The 17,500-nt window shown below is 44.0% G+C and overlaps 1 protein-coding gene across 1 annotated transcript in view; it reads right to left on the bottom strand.

The window, feature by feature from the left end:
* rtn2a (reticulon 2a) overlaps positions 1-17,500 on the bottom strand; it is a gene marked incomplete at both ends in the record, with an annotated part of 20,296 nt that overhangs the window by 759 nt on the left and 2,037 nt on the right. Inside the window, 6 exons of the mRNA XM_080544773.1 lie at positions 3,999-4,137; positions 4,911-5,118; positions 13,293-13,508; positions 14,939-15,041; positions 15,159-15,532; positions 17,078-17,131. Coding sequence (XP_080400899.1) covers positions 3,999-4,137; positions 4,911-5,118; positions 13,293-13,508; positions 14,939-15,041; positions 15,159-15,532; positions 17,078-17,131 — 1,094 coding nt within the window. The remainder of the gene's footprint in view (positions 1-3,998; positions 4,138-4,910; positions 5,119-13,292; positions 13,509-14,938; positions 15,042-15,158; positions 15,533-17,077; positions 17,132-17,500) is intronic.

A 17,500-nucleotide genomic window follows, 5' to 3' on the forward strand; every position in this document is an offset into this window, starting at 1 on the left:
GTATGTTAGGTGACAGAGAGTTCCAGAATGTTAGGTGACAGAGAGTTCCAGAATGTTAGGTGGCAGAGAGTTCCAGAATGTTAGGTGGCAGAGAGTTCCAGAATGTTAGGTGGCAGAGAGTTCCAGAGGCGGGGAGCAGAACGGCTGAAGGCTCTACATCCCATAGTAGTCAGGCGGGCAGAAGGGATGACAAGTTGGTTGGCAGAGGAGCATCTCCTCTTTGGAGATTTGTGCAGGCATAAGAGCTGTCAGTGTCTAGTCTTTGCATTTGCCTTTGGAGTCTGTCTGCCATTGGTGTTTGTCAACATGAGGACCAAAAATATATTAATGCAAATCAAGGAAGGGCTGAAACATCAGATAAATCATTCAGAAACACAGCCAGAACCATAGAGTTAGCAACGTTGGAACATCATTAAACAAAGAAAGAAAGCACTGGTGAGCTCAGCAATTGCAAAGGGGCTGGTAGGCCAAAGAAGACTTCTTCTATGGTGGATGAGGGGGGGGGTGGAAGTTCCAGAGTCAGGTCCAGGACAGATGGTATGTTGCAGCCGATGACCTTCTCGGCTAACCGAATAATCCGCGGTAATCTGCCTTGGCAGTGGAGGCAGCGAACCAGCCGGTGATCGATGAGCTGAGGATGGACTCGATGATGGACGTGTCGACCTCGACCAACACTTTCTGCGGCATATCGAATTTCTTCAGCTGCTGCAGGAAGAACATCCTCTGCTGGGCCTTCTGGGTGGTGGAGGTGATGTTCTCTTTCCACCTGAGATCCTGTGGAATTATTGTCCTGAGGAATCTGAAAGACTCCACACTGCTAACTGGGGAGTCACACATGATAAGGGGGGCGGTTGGGGCTGGGCTCCTCCTGAAGTCCACTACCATCTCTACGGTTTTTAGAGCGTTGAGCTCCGGGTTGTTCTGGCTGCACTAGGAAGCCAGGCTGTCAACTTCCTTTCTGTAGGCGGACGCGGACTCGTCCCTGTTTCATTTCCTGATGACAACGTTTTGGGCAAAAAAGGACTGAAGATGGCCAAAACAAACAACAACAACTGAAGATGGCGGCAGTACAGGCCTGGCAGGGCATCACCAGAGAAGATACCCAGCATCTGGGCATCTCGCAGACTTAAGGCAGTTATTGCATGCAAAGGATTGACCAAATACTAAGCATGCATACTTTATTTGGACATGACATGATTTAGCCCTGAAATAGGGGGGGAGTACGTTTGAAAAATGTTGTACTTTCTAAACGGTGAACCCAATCGTCTTTCATATCGAATTAAAGCCCAGAATCTTGACTTTGACCCTGTCGCAATTATTTGATTTCAAATCCAAAATGTTGGAGTATAGAGCTAAAAGAAGACAAAATGCTAGCTTCCTCTTTCCAATACCCAGACAGTCCCAGAGTATAGGTTTACCACCCTGAAACGGGACACCTTCTCTTGGAGAAAACGAGACCCCCCTTGCCCCGCTCTCTCTATGGCCCATGTCACATACCAGCCAGGTCAGGGTTGAGACGGCCTAGCTCGGTCAGTTACTCAGACGCAAGACTATGTGGCTAACTACGCAGACTGTACCACACAAACTGTGATGAGTTCAACCAGGGACTGCTGCTGTAAATTAGCATATAGCTAGAGCATTATGATGTAAGTTTGAGCGATTCAATCGTCTTAATTGGATGATGTCCTATTTCAACTATATCATTGAATAAATAAAGTACTTTTTACTGTCTGTTGCTTTTGGTTTACCAAGGCTCCTTCATATGTCATATGAATGGCTGAATGAGATCGGGTTCCTTCTTACTAACAGTTTGGTGTCAGAAGTGTGAATCATACTTTTCTTTATGAGAAAGATAAATCTATCATAAGTCTTAACTTTGAGATCTAATGAAGACATTTTGTGGGTGTTGCCTCCACAGAGGATGAGTGCAAGATGTACTGTACATATTGTATTACTGTGAAAACCTGCTGAGATGTGTGATATATCAAGACTGACGTGGTCAGTATCCTGAAATACACAGAGAAATGTCCTAAATGTATGTATGTATGTCCCCATGTCTCTCTATCCATATCTATCTATCTATCTATCTATCTATCTATCTAGAAGGCCTCCTGTAAACTAGATAGATAGATAGATAGATAGATAGATAGATAGATCTCTTATAGATAGATCTCTTATCCCGAGTGAACGGGGGGAAGTAGGCTGATACCAGAGCAGCATTGTACAGCGGAGGAGAGGAGTGATTTACAGAGAGCGAAGAGGGGAAGGAGAAAGAGAAAGAGGGTCTAGGCAGCGAGAAGAAGTAATGTTGAAGCAAATGACTAACAACAAGAAGGCCTTGTAGACTCTTGTAAACAAGTTCGAAAGATGAGGGGGAGACGCTGGGAGTAGATTGAAAGAGGAGAGAGAGAGGGGGAGGGGAGAGAGAGACGAGGGATAAACAATGTCCTCCAACATGTCCTGTCAACCACTGAGCGAATAATCAAGTCTGAGAGGAGCCGTTGCAGATTAGAGCTCTTGAACGAAGCAGAGACATACTTTGGCCAATTATAGACGCACTCCATATGGAAGTGGTCCAAAAAGATGAACTGCCTCAACTTTCAGACCCGGCTTCATTTCAGAGACTGTAGCCGTGTTCAATTCAACGTTATTCGCCATGTGCAGCACTAGGAACATGATTTGGTATTCAACCATTCTAAACAAGCTACAGTACATACAACAACAAGACGACAACACGACAATACTCAAGACAAAATATATGAGTGGATATTATGAATAAATACTGTACAACTAAGTGCAAGAACATGTAAAGTGCAAGGTACAATGATCAGCAGTTATTGAGAAGGGCTGTGGCTTTGGGGAAAAAACTGTTCAAGTGTCGTGATGTTTTTGACCTGGTGGCCCTGTAGCGCTGTCAAGAAGGGAGTCATGTAAACAAGCTGTGAGCTTGTTGGTTTGAGCCTGGCACAATAGAACTAACAGAATATTCCGTTTCTACAACAGCATGTTTGGATACTGGATTCTGATTGGCTAGCAACAGTGGTAAATATCCCAACAACCTTCAGTTCAGACCGCATTTCCAGTATCAATGCGCCTCCCAATCAATCTGATTAAGAACACCTGTGCTGACCTACAATGCAACGGTTGATCTTGTTTATGGGACTATATTCTGTGGCGGAAGGATATATGTATTCTGAAACGATTAATGATTGTAAATGAATTAATTTAATGTTACAACTGTGTATTTATTTTTTATATTATGTGGTGGCTGTTGTAGAAAAGCAATGTACCATTGGAGGGCGGGGGTTGTGGACTCATTTACCACTGTACAGGGTTTTCCTACTCCGCTTCGCCTCGTGCCACAACCCTGTACCAGTGGTGAATGAGTCCACAACCCCCTTCCTCTCATGGTGAATTGCTTCCATCTATAAACCCTAACCGTTTGGCACTCCAGACGAAGGCTTTAGTAAACTCACAAGGTAGGCCTATACAGAATGAATGAATGAATGAATGAATGGTCTTTATTGTCATTAATACAGTACAGGTACCATACAATGAAATGTAGGAGGGGGGGCTCCCCTGGTGCTAGGAAAAAAGACTAAAAACAAGAGAGCCAAGGGTAAAATAAAAGAGGGGAAAGAGCTGGTTTACATAAATAAAGGCTATGTACACTATCAACGCACTTGCTGTGGTGACGAAGCAAATTCCTATATGTGTAACGCATAGTGGCAATAAACGTTATCTCAATCTCTCAATCTCAATCTACTATACTATACTACTATACTATACAATAAAACACTGTGCTGTACTCTATGCTATGCTATACATATCCTAACTTTTCCCTATATCTGAACCTTATGTACACAAGGGTTGTCATATTGCACATAGTATTTGTTGCACATTCATTAAAGTGTTGCAGTTAGCAGTTTTGAAATGTTATATTTCAATATTGCACTTGTGTTTACTAAGTACTTTTCCACCCAGTTCTGCCGCCTCACCTTCAGGGAGTTGAAGACGTTGTCTACGAATAAGAGTTTCTTGAGTTCCTCCACGGCAGACACAGCCAGGAGGATGGCCCTCTGCATGTAGTGGTCAGCCTGCTCGCCACTCAAACTGAGGTCCAGATCCAGATATTTCCTGTGAGAAAGGAGGGGGGGGGTAATGATATCTGTTAAGCAAATGGGTAATAGTTGCCACTAACACTGAGGCACACACTTATTGTTGTCCTACACCTCAAACAGCAATGATTGGCCCACAGTCTTCTATTGTCTCAAAACTGTGAAATTTGCTACATAAAAACACTTTATTCTACACCCTGTGTATCAATGTATGTATGCATGTATGTATGTATGTATGTATGTATGTATGTATGTATGTATGTATGTATGTATGTATGTATGTATGTATGTATGTATGTATGCATGACAATAAATACATAAACATAGAGCGTGACATATCTTAGGTCCCATATGGTAAATTTGCAATAACTAGGCAAATGACCAGAAAGATCTTATTTATTCTGTGGACATTATTCAGTATTCAAAGGGGAACAGTGTTCACTTCAATATACAGCTCCCATCTTTGGTAAATACGCAATAACTATGAGGAAATGACCAATAATCAACAAAAGTTAGTTTTTTCTTCTGAAATCAAAGACTTTTTCTATGTCCACTGTCTGAGTGTGTTGTGTCTAGGTAATGCCACTAGCTTGATACTATTCAATGATACTATTCAATATTCTTGTCATCTTTAAAAAAAAACATGTCTATTACTTGCTGTGGTAAATCCGAAATTTTCCAACTCCCGCCATTGTCGTTGCATAATTTGTGAACTATATCCCTTTAAAGGACCCCTCCCCTCCCCATCCTGTCCTGTCCCGTTCCAAAGTCACGCCCCCCCCCGCGACTCACTTAAAGGGGTGCAGGCCGTCCCCCCAGCTGAGCAGGTGGAGGAACTTGTAGTAGAGGCACACGGAGATGGTGAAACACATGAGGGCCAGGGAGGCGGTGGAGATGACGGTGATGATGCTGAGCTGGAACAGGCACAGCAGGCCCACCACCACGCCCGTGAACACCATCCCCGTGCTCTCCGTGTCCTTCCAATAGATCAGGTCCATCACTGAGGAGGAGGGGAGGGGGGGAGGGGGGGGGATAGTGGGAGGGGGGGAGGGATAGTGGGAGGGGGGGAGGGGGGGAGGAGTGGAGCGAGCCAGACAGATGCAGGTGAGGATAGATAGATAGAAAGCAGGAGGAGGAAGAGCAGGGAGAGAAGGAGGAGAGAAGGGAGGAAGTAGAGAAAGGAGAGAAAGGAGGTAGGAGGAAGTAGAAGGACACATAGGGGCGAGGGGTAGGGGACAGAGGGATGGGGATGGAATGGATGAGAGAGGGAGCAGAAAAGAGGGAGGAGAAAACTATGTGAGGTTACCGATGGACAATGATAATAATAATAATAATATGATTAATAATCATAACTTGGATTTGTATATCGCCTTTCATAAAACCCAAGGACGCTTTACAATTCTAGAGGAAATGGTCAGACAGACAAAACAGAAAACAAACAAAACAAAACAGAAACAGTGACTAGGGGCCAAAGGCCTTGGTGAACAGATGGGTTTTAAGGGCTGATTTGAAGGAGTCCAGGGTGGGGGCGTTGCGGATCACTATGGGGAGGGAGTTCGGGGGGGAGACCCCTCAGTTAGGGGCGTTAAGTCCTACGACAGGCGGGAGGTGAGGCTAGGTCCTCTATGTAGGCCGGGCGGTGGGTGAGGCTATCTGCCTGCAAACGGCACCGGTCTGTCCCAGATGTGAGGGGTGAGGGGGCGTGAGGGGTAGGGCTGGTCTGCAAGCTCTCAGCCGCAGCCCCGTCCCTCTGGAACGCCCTCCCCAACCACATCAGACAGGCCAACACCCTCCCAACATTTAAACAGGCCCTCAAAACACATTATTATTATTATTATTATTATGATAAGAGTTTTCAGACAGGACCTATGTTTTTCACCCAGCCTAAGAGAACACAGGGGGGAGAAGGGGGGGGGGAGACATTGGGGACTGGTCTGGGCTATATTTAGCCCCTGTGTGGAAGCAGAAAGAGGAGCAGGGAAGAGAGGAGAGAGGAGGATCCCTGGATTTAAACGTTGGCTCCCAGAGCACCTGCTGACACTCCTCAGACCCTCCCCGCCCCTTCTCTGCACGGTATCCATCATCAGCTGTGGTGACTGGGACAAAATGGAGCTTCTCTTCAGTAGAAGTAAAAATAAATAGTAATCGTGAGCTTAGAATGATAAGGTTCTATCTCCGTTTAGGGCAGTTCAGAGATATTGAGCGTCAAAGTTTTTACATTCCGTTATGTTTTGTGAGATGGAACCTTTGTATTTTATGAATTACTAACTAAAAAAATGTCAACATTTTAAAAATAACACCACACAGGCATTAATAAACACCTAATGGATCAGATTATGTAAAAAACTAAATTTTGACAAAAATGGAACCTTAGAACCTTAGATAGAACCTTATAATTCTAACGTCACGTGATGTAGAATGTAGAATCACCTTCTATCAAGTCCTTTAGATCTAAACTCCAAACTCCCCTGTATTCCTTAGCGTTCCCTGACTCACTCTGACTCCTGCCTTGTTTGTTCTGACGTGTTCTTCTGTTCCTCTGTTGTTTCTGTTGGTTGTTTATTTTCTGTTTATTTACACTTTAGGTACTTTTACTGTAAAGCACTTTGGTTGCGTGTGTCATGTTTAAATGTGCTATATAAATACGTTTGATTGATTGATTGATTGACTGATACATGTTTCATTTGTATATCTTATAGCTCCGCTCCTTGTCATCCATATCTATGTATATTTTGTTTTTGTCTTCCATCTAACACTCACACTTAGATTTAATGGTATAATAATGACATGAGTGTCATTGTTGTTCAAAGTTCCATGCTCCGATCAATCTAGCCTACTTTGTGCCAGGCAAATTCCCTTCGAGGGCAATACATTTACCTTGTCTAAGGCCTGGACTACACATATATGGATATTTTTCAAATTTTTGGTACAATTGGGCCTCTCAACCATATGAACACAGCGTTTTCACTCACATAAACAGAGATTTCTCTAAACTGATAAAAAAGTGAAGAAATAAAAAAATATATCTGATTGAGTGGATCAGTGTGGTTATGTTAAACGGAGCTGGTGTTGATGCAATGACGTCAAGCGACGTTGCTTTCTTCTTGGTCGCTATAACTTGCTTTTCTGTCTGTTTTGTACTTTTCTTTTCTGTCTGTTTCAAAGAGTTTGGTCTGTTTACGTTGTGAGTCACTGCCGCCATTTGATTACAACTGACTGCGCATTCCCATAACGTTCTTCTACGGTATTTGACAGATCGTGTTCAGTTTTGGCTTTTCGTATGGACAGAGATATTTTTGTAGTGTGGACAGAGTTTTTTTTTAAAACGAGAACGAAAATATCCATATACGTGTAGTCCAGGCCTTAGAGTACAGAAACAACTCGCGACAGGAAGTCTGTGAGAGACACCATAAGGATGATAACACACTGTACCAAAGATATCTACACTGTACCAAAGATATCTACACTGTACATAATATCTATGTTGGAATAAGTAGACCACTGCTAGCCAGCTGGTCTATGGTTTTCAAGTTAAGTGAATCTTTATTATCCCAGAGACATTTGGGTAACATTTTACATTAAGGTACTGTTTATAAATGGTTTATAAAGGATGTATAACTACTTCATAAACGAATTATTATTTGTTTAATGATCCTTTATAAATCCTTTATTAACAAGCAGCTAGACCTCATTCATTCGATTGTTTGCCAATTACTTGCCTCGTTCGGTTGCTTGCCAAATACTGCAGTGAGCTTACACACACATAACACAGTTATGAACTGTTAATAAACTATATATAAACAAGAAATCAATTGAAATCAAAACCTCTACAGGCAGTTGCACCAAAACAGTACACAATATAGTACGCTACATAAAACAATCAATAATTAATTCTAATTAACAGCACCATGACTAGGAAAGCGATTGAAAACTGGTGGTAGCAATGACCAGGGATCATTATGTCATGACTGTCAGTGGCACGACTAGCTAAAAGCCTGAACCTCCGAATAGAGTGCAGTGACAAAGCTCACCAGCAGGTGAACTATTTATAGACATTACCGCACTCTATCATTACCCATGATGCACCTGCCACACACCTGTCCATTGTCCACAACAGGTGCCAAGTACAGTACAGTACAGTACCAGACTAAGCTGCTTTGGTGCGCTGTCAGTCTGACACATTTGTCAGGACATGAGAGAGTTATACAGTGCATAGATAGACCCACGGGACTAATAAAAGAAAGAGTTATGGCGGCTGAATTGATGCTTCTGGAATGTTCTATGGCAGGTTGTATTTAAAGGATTCCAAGGGATAACTAACTAATTCCACATGTTACGGTTCAATATGAGTCTATATTTATTAAGTTAAGCCTGTCTACTGTATACTGGTCAGAGAGGTAATGGAATATAATTGAAAGTCAACATTAGATCTCTGGGAATAGTACAGACAATTAAGACAGCCAGACAGTCAAAAGAATCCCGTCTGGCACACCCACCACATGCATGCAAACAAACAAACACACACACACGCGTGCACGCGCACACACACACACACACACAGACACACACACACACACACACACACACACACACACACACAGACACACACACACACACACACACACACGCACTATATGAAGTACAGTACTAAACTATGATCCAAATGACAGCTAGAGAATCACTCTAACAGAACTAACTATCACACAACAACTGATTCTGAATGAATGAATGAATGAATAGCATAGAGCCGAAATCAGCAATCACTTAACCTCCCTACCTACCTATGTTCTACCCCCCCCCCCCCCCCAGCACAAACAGCCAGAGACAGGACTGTAGCCTACAAGCTCTCCTGGCAATGAGGAAACACTATAAAACCAGGGTTAGAGACCAGCTGACCAAGTTTGCTACACACTCAAATGATAACACGCTATACTGTTCTATATAATGCATTGGGACTGGGCTGTCCTTCCAATCAAAAGCCCTCTTATGACATACTCATACTGGGTTGACACACCGTCATGGCAACAACCCAGTCACTAAGCAACACACCTCTCGACGACGGTTGCTGCCACAAACTCTCCTGTGGATCTAACGGTCAAAGAGTTTCCGAGTTTCCAACAGACCCCCTGCAGATGGTCTCCCCTGACGATCAGACTCTCCTCTCGATGGTCACTCAACCCAAGGCACTCAGGGGGGTTTAGGCAGTCAGTACCTAAAAGTGGTAACCGTACCCTCCCTGCCTGCCTGCCTGCCTGCCTGCGGCTGTAACCCAGCTCTGCCTGGCCATTTACTACCTGATATGTCCGCCCCTCCATAATTCAGTAAGTTAATACACCCCACATACATCTCCATACGCCGACACCACTGTCTTAAATTCTCCTCATTCCTCTCCTCTCTAGGTCTCACCTTTGCTGGCCATTTTTGTTGCTGCTACGGCGATCCCTCTCTCTCTCTCTCTCCCTCTCTCTCTCTCAGTTCCCCCGCTCCCCCCCTGCTGTCCCTGGGAGCTGTTTTTGGCCACCCCCTGCCCCGTCAGCAGTACAGGAACCCACCAGCCAAAAATAATCTCCCCGATAGGCCCCGCCCCCCCTCTTAAGACTCATCATGGACACTCATACGCAGCAGGGTGCGGAGAGAAAAATTAGACTCATACATTTCATATTCATGTACTGTATTCACATTCACATACATACACATACATTCACACATGTACTGTATCCACATACATTCATACATTCACACATGTACTGTAGTCACATACATTCATACATTCACACATGTACTGTAGTCACATACATTCACACATGTACTGTATCCTCAACATTCATACATTTACACATGTACTGTATCCACAGACATTGACACATCAATTCAACTGACAAACACACTGACAACGATGGACACATCTTGAGGCACAGACTTGTGAGTGTGTGTATGTGTAGTGGATCTAGACATCTATATACAAAGCCTGTACACAACAGCGAATGGCTCTAATACTCGACTAATACTAGATTATAGACTAATACTAGACTAATACTGATCTAGAGTACTAGATCAGTTCTGACATATGCAGTCTAGTCTATCCACTAGGAGGTGAAAACATAAACAACATGCTTAACCTTAACCACCTTATATATAAACTTAGATTAGGGGAGGGGTGAGTGGCGATAGCACCCTCCCACTATAATAAGACTGAGGGAAGTGGTTGGCGGCCATATTGGCCGGATCCCAATTCACCCCTTGGCCCTTCCACTAGGCCCTACCCTTCGGTTTTGCGTGTTCACATGTAGGGGTAGGGTGTCGTGATGGATGGGTAGGGCAAAGTGGTTATTTGACCCTCCAAACTGAGTTTTTTCAGAGGCACACTCCAAAGCAAGGGTTAAAATCGAGTGTTGAAATCTCCCAGAATGCTGTGCGAATCATCAGCAAGATAATGGCAAACAAAATGTAATTATTTTCTTTGTTAACAAAGATTTAAAAAATTATGATAATCATTGTATTATCTTAGTTTAATCAGCCTTAATTCAGCCTAATCATCTTAATCATCTTAATCAGCCTATTTAAATGGAGAAGAATCGTCACTCTGCTGTTTGGTATCATCGTGTGCACCACACTGAACATGGACCAGAGAAAGCAAAGGAGAGAGTTGTCTGAGGATTATGACAATTATAGACAAGCATGTTAAAGGTAAAGGCTATAAGACCATCTCCAGGCAGCTTGATGTTCCTGTGACTACAGTTACAAATATTATTAATTATTAAGAAGTTTCAGGTCCACGGGACTGTAGCCAACCTCCCTGGACACGGCCGCAAGAGGAAAATCGACCCCAGACTGAACAGAAGGATAGTGTGAATGGTAGAAAAAGAGCCACGGACAACTTCCAAAGAGGTAGAAGCTGAACTCTAAGGTCAATATACATCAGTGTCTGATCCACCATCCATCGCTTTTTGAGTGACAGTGGGGTCCATGGAAGAAGACCCAGGAGGACTCAAACATTTTTCAAAAACATTAAAAAGCCAGACCGGAATTTGCTCAAATGCATATTGACAAGCCACAATGCTTCTGGGAGAATATCCTTTGAGTCCTTTGACAGATGAGTCAAACCTGGAGCTTTTTGGCAGGAAGTCACATCAGCTCCTATGTTCACAGACGGAAAAAAACAAAGCTTTCAAAGAAAAGAACACCGTACCTACTGTGAAACGTGGAGGAGGGGAGGTCATGTTTGGGGCTGCTTTGCTGCGTCTGGCACAGGGTGCCTTGAATCTGTGCAGGGCACAATGAAATCTCAAGACTACCAAGGCGTTCTGGAGCAAAACGCACTGCCCAGGGTCAGACAGCTCTGTCTCAGTCACAGGTCATGGGTCCTCCGACAGGATAACGACCCAAAACACACCGCTAAAAGCACCCAAGGACGGATAAGAACAAAACATTGGACTATTCTGAAGTGGCCTTCTATGAGCCCAGATCTGAATCCTATTGATTTATTTTTATTTTTATGGACTGACTTATATAGCGCCTAATTCCAAAGCGCTTTACAACGGCCTCTCATTCACCCATTCACACACACATCCACATTCACACACCCATGGTGGCCTAGCTACCATGCAAGGCACTGGCCCGCTCATCGGGAGCAATTTGGGGTTCAGTGTCTTGCCCAAGGACACTTCGACATGTGGCCAGCCGGGGCTCGAACCGCCGATCTGCCGACCTTGCGATCATTAGATGGCGGCTCTACCTCCTGAGACACAGCCGCCCCAACATCTATGAACATCTATGGAAAGAGCTGAAACATGCAGTCTGGAGAAGCACCTTTCAAACCTGAGACAGCTGGAGCAGTGTGTTCAGGAGGAGTGGGCCAAACTACCTGTTGACAGGTGCAGAAGTCTCATTGAGAGCTACAGAAATCGCTTGATTGCAGTGATCGCCTCTAAAGGTTGTGCAACAAAATATTAGTTTAAGGGTCCCATCATTTTTGTCCATGCCATTTTAATTTGTTTTGTTATTTAAAAAAACGCAGTCTGATTTCTATTAAATATGGAATAAACAATGATGGATGCCACAAATTACTTTTGTGAGTTTCAAGTTTTTTCTGTCTGTCTGTCTGTCTGCCTGTCTGTCTGTCTGCCTGTCTGTCTGTCTGTCTGTCTGTCTGTCTGTCTCTGTCTCTCTGTCTCTTTCTCTCTCTCTCTCTCTCTCTTTCTCTCTCTCTCTCAATTCAATTTCAAAGGGCTTTATTGGCATGGGAAACATACATTTACATTGCCAAAGCATGTGAAGTGTGAAGATAAAAACTCTCTCTCTTTCCCCCCCTGCTCTCCTGTCTCACAGTCTCTGTCATGAGCACAGCGACAGGAGACCTGGAGTGTCTGTCAGCGTGTGTCCCAGCAGACGGAGACAGACAGACCAGGAATGTTTTCCAAGCAATTAGCTTGTCATCCCCCCGGAATCCCTGGGGAATGTTACCATGGAGACACAATTGAACACTCCATATCTATTCCAGGGCTACATGCTACCCAAGCAGGTCGTCTGTAAGAGGAAACTTGATCTTTCTTTCATTTTACACCATTGATTAAGGAATTGATTGAAAGAGTTGTGCTGTGTACAGGAGCAGAGCAAGGATAGTGAGATGAGAGTGGGTTAAAAGGGTTTGTATTATAATAATAATAATAATAATAATAATAATAACTTTTATTTGTATAGCGCTTTTCCTGCAAATGTTGCAGCTCAAAGTGCTTTAATCATTATATAATCATAATTTAATTATTTAGTCATTTAAAGGCAATATTAAAAAGATGGGTTTTTAGTCTTGACTTGAACATATTTGCTGAGGTTGCATCCCTAATGTAAACTGGCAGTGCATTCCACAATCTGGAGCATAAAATGAGAATGCAGCCTCACCAAATCTCTTCTTTTGTACATGTGGTACACAGAGAAAACCAGCGTCAGAAGACCTGAGAGCTCTATTGGGCTGATATGCTAGCAAAAGACCTGAGAGCTCTATTGGGCTGATATGCTAGCAGAAGACCTGAGAGCTCTATTGGGCTGATATGCTAGCAGAAGACCTGAGGGCTCTATTGGGCCTGATAAGCTAGCAAAAGGTCTTTCAGATATTCAAGCAATATATATAATATTATATGAATATGAATATTATTCAACAATATTATGTTACCATACCTGCTATGTAGGTGCTTATCGTGGGGCCCTCTGATAGGTTGAGTGCTGAGAACCACTGTTCACTGACCAGCCGTTCCTGAGTGTCTCGACCAATGGAGGGGGAGGAGGTGGATGACACGTCGCCGGTGAGCCTGCCTCCAGGCCGTACAGCTGTGAGGAGTGTGACTGTGGTTTCCATGGTGACAAGGGACGAGTCAGGCCCAAGGGAAAGGGATACTGCCAAGAAACAGAACATGTATGAGGTCATCATTATGACATCATCACCCTGCGACGTTCAGTGTCTCAGTGTACAAGCAGAATGTCATTACTACTACTAGACTATCTACAACAATACTTCAATACAATTGAATAAACTAATTAGCATTAAGCCTTAACTTCATTATAGAATAAGGAGATTTCATATTGCCATTGATTATGAACACGTGAACTATTTGCATACTCCCCGAGACAGTCACAAAGGTGTCCCCTACACATTATAGGGGACAGGGCAACACCCTCCCAATATTTAAACAGGCCCTCAAAACCCACGTCTTCAAGCTCGCCTTCACCAGTTAACCCTCTCCCCCCCTCCCCTTCCCATGTGTCCCCAGCACTACCTTAATTAGGCCCCTATACTTTCTTTTATTTATTTTTTGTTTCTTTTTATTATTTCTACTCGATCTTTACAGTTTGTAAAGCGTCTTTGAGTGTCTAGAAAAGCGCTATATAAGTCTAATGTATTATTATTATTATTATTTGTGCATCAGACATGTTACACCCTCTCACTTCCTGTATCGTACGGAGGGACTGGTTGATCAGGAAGCCTCCTGCACAGTGGAGTTTGACTTCATCAGTGTGGTCATGCTGTGTGACTAATCTATGTGGTCATGCTGCGACACACACACACACACACACACACCCACACACCCACACACACACACACACACACACACACACACACACACACACACACACACACACACACACACTCTCTCTCTCTCTCAGGTTGTGTTAGCTCAACCCTGCCGCATCGTTGTGAGTCACAGTTCTGTCTGTCACACTTGTGGACCATCAAACATGGAACATTTGCTACTTACAGTCCTGCTCGTGTTCAGTTCAGCTATTCTGTCTATTCTTACTGCAGATGTTTCTACCTGACAATTGTTATGATGTTCGCGGCTAGATGGTTGCTCTACCAGGTACCCAGGTCTCTCTTGAAACTTGGCAAAGCAGCTTTCTCTTGTTTTGCGCCCTGGGCATGGAATAACCTCCATAACACACTAAAGCTTAATAACCTTGTCTCCCTGAAACAGTTGAAAGAGTGTCTCTTAAAATGTTTTTTTTAAATAATATTTATCTGCTTGTCTGTTATTTATTGTTTTATTTGCCAATTGTGTAACTTGTATATGTACTGGTGTGCTTTCTTGGCCAGGTCTCCCTCGAAAAATAGATTTTAATCGCAAGGGACCTCCTGGTAAAATAAAGGTAAAATAAAAAATAAATTCCCCTCCTCTCCTCCCCTCCCCTCCCTTCCCCTCCCTGTCTCACATTGGTGGCTGTCTGTGGGGCTGTAAAATAAAGGTAAAAAATAAATAAAGGTAAAATAAAAAGAAATTCCCCTCCTCTCCCCTCCCCTCCCCTCCCCCCCCCTCCCCTCCCCGTCTCACGTTGGTGGCTGTCTGTGGGGCTGTACTCCTTGGGAGGCTGGGCTTCTGTTGTCTCCATCTCCAGTCTTTGGGTCACTGTGTCTCTCTCCTGAGACTCCTCCATCTCCTCCGTGTCCACTAGGAGGGGCTGTTCTGTCACAGTTTGTCTATGGAGCTCCCTCTCCTCCTCCCTCTCCCTCTCCTCCCTCTCCTCCTCCCTCTCCCTCTCCCTCTCTCTCTCCTCCTCCTCCTCCTCCTCCTCCTCCTCCGCCTCTCGGGTGAGGAAGGCCTGGAGGTCCCATTCCTCGTTGGGGGAGTCCAGGGGGAGGAGCGTCTCCACCGTATCCATGCGGTTCAGGGAGGTCCGGCTTCCCGTTGACCCCCCCCTCCGTCGACCTCCCCCCCCTCCTGACGAGGAGGGGTCGCGGTGATGTCCCGCCTCGGCCTCGGCGATGGCGATGTAGGAGAAGGTGAGCTCAGAGGAGTTCTGGCGGGGCGTGCCCCAGATGGACGGGGAGGAGGTCCCTCCGTCATCATCCTCCCCGCCGTCCTCCTCCTCCGACCACTCCCGCGCCGTCTGGAGGTCGTAGGACAGCTCTGACTCCTCATTTCCACCTGGAGAAACAGAGAGAGACAGTGTTCAACCTATTTATTTGAATGAATGAATAAATGAATGAATGAATGAATGAATGAATGAATGAATAATGAATGAATGAATGAATGAATGAATGAATGAATGAATGGTCTTTATTGTCATTGATATAGTACAGGTACCATACAACGACATTTGGGAGGGGTGGCTCCCCTGGTGCTAGGAAAAAGAAAAAAGAAAAAAAAGGGAAAGGAGCTGGTTTACATAAATAAAGGCTATGTACACTATCCACTATACTATACTGTACAGGTAAGACGACGAATAAATGAATGAATGAATAAATGAATGAATGAATGAATGCATGAATGAATGGATGGATGGATGGATGAATGAATGAATCTTTTATTTCGAACATGATTTAAAATAATAAAAGGACAAATAACTAATATGAAGAGTACAGGTATCACTGTTGGAAAGGGAGTAGGATGAAGCCTAAGCTTATCATGTCCTCCCCCTATCAGTCACTTCCAAGTGAGAACAATAATACTTGAATTATATAATCCAATCCAACATCATTTTACATTGTTAATACTGAAACAACACAAAATAAATAAATAACATACATCCGCAATGTAATACAAAAGAAAAATATGTTTTATTCGTTTATTTAAAAGGGACAATGGACAGTCATTGACTCTCCCTGAATTAGCTGGGTAGCTAAATTGCATCAGCAGTCCCTGGGCAGGTAAATCCACAGGGAAATACGGCCTCAGATGTTATAAACAATTTAAAACAGAATTACAGGAAATAAAAATTCAAAAATAACTAAATCTTAGAGTTACTTTCAACCTACTTTCAACGGTATATCGTCAGATATATAATTTGTTGTGTTTCCGAGCTCTGAGTTAAAAACACGAGGAAGAGTAATAGGCTTTGGCTGAATGAGAGGGAAACATTCAAAGGATCTGTGATGGGTGGTCATTCCATCGCATCCAGCTTCTGAGACTTATTTTCCAAAACGACAAATGAACCAATCAAATCAAATCAAATCATATCAAGTTTTATTTGTATAGCGCATTCCTCACAAGATGCGACTCAATGCGCTTTACATACTGACAGAGCCGCAAGCAGGCAAAAGTAAAACCCTGTACACTGTGTAGCCAGGAAAATTCCCTTGCAGCCCTCTACTCATAGAGCGACTACTACCAGTTTGCCTACCAGCACCCAGCGGCAGACCCCAAACCACCCCCCCGGGGAGCCCCCGCCGCCCCACACACCCGACCCGCCCCACCACCAGCACACCCGGCCCAGCCAAGCAAGCACAGACCATAATAGCCCCGCACCAGGCTAGCCAAGCAGGTGCCCCAGCGGGGGAACAGACCAGGCACACGGGGCGGCCGGGGGCCCCCGAGGAGAGGCCCAAGGACCACCGTTCAGCATCCCGAGATGCTTCCTGGATAAGCTGTTTTGTGTTGTGTTAGATAGCTTGAGCCTGCCTAGTGTGCCAGATGATTGGCTTGAGCCTGCCTAGTGTGCCAGATGGGCGCGGTTTCCATTTTTTATCTTACCGTCAGTACAGGGAGGTGTGGAGTCAGGCGTGGAGGAGACAGAACCAAATTCCTCTGGAAGAAAAATACACAGATGAATGGAAGCCATATGAGATGTTATTATCTCAGAGTTTGAGTCTTAAAATGTTCTCCACGTAATACTAGAATGTAGATAGTAGTAAAACACAGGAGGAATAACATAGTAGAAAGAGTGTGGATAGAACATGTGGCCTGTCAGAACTGAGATCTTTGAAATCTCAGTTCTGAAACTGTGTTCTGTTTTAGCAAACAGATAATAAGACGCAAAATCATTACGTTAAGGGTTAATTTGCTATCCTATGTTTCTGTTGCAGGTACAGGTACATAGAGGCAACATGAATATTCCTTGTATTGAACTAACACACTCTCTCTCTCTCTCTCTCTCTCTCTCTCTCTCTCTCTCTC

The sequence above is a fragment of the Nansenia antarctica genome (genome assembly GCF_963989245.1).
Source record: "Nansenia antarctica genome assembly, chromosome: 14".
Lineage (NCBI taxonomy): Eukaryota > Metazoa > Chordata > Actinopteri > Argentiniformes > Microstomatidae > Nansenia > Nansenia antarctica.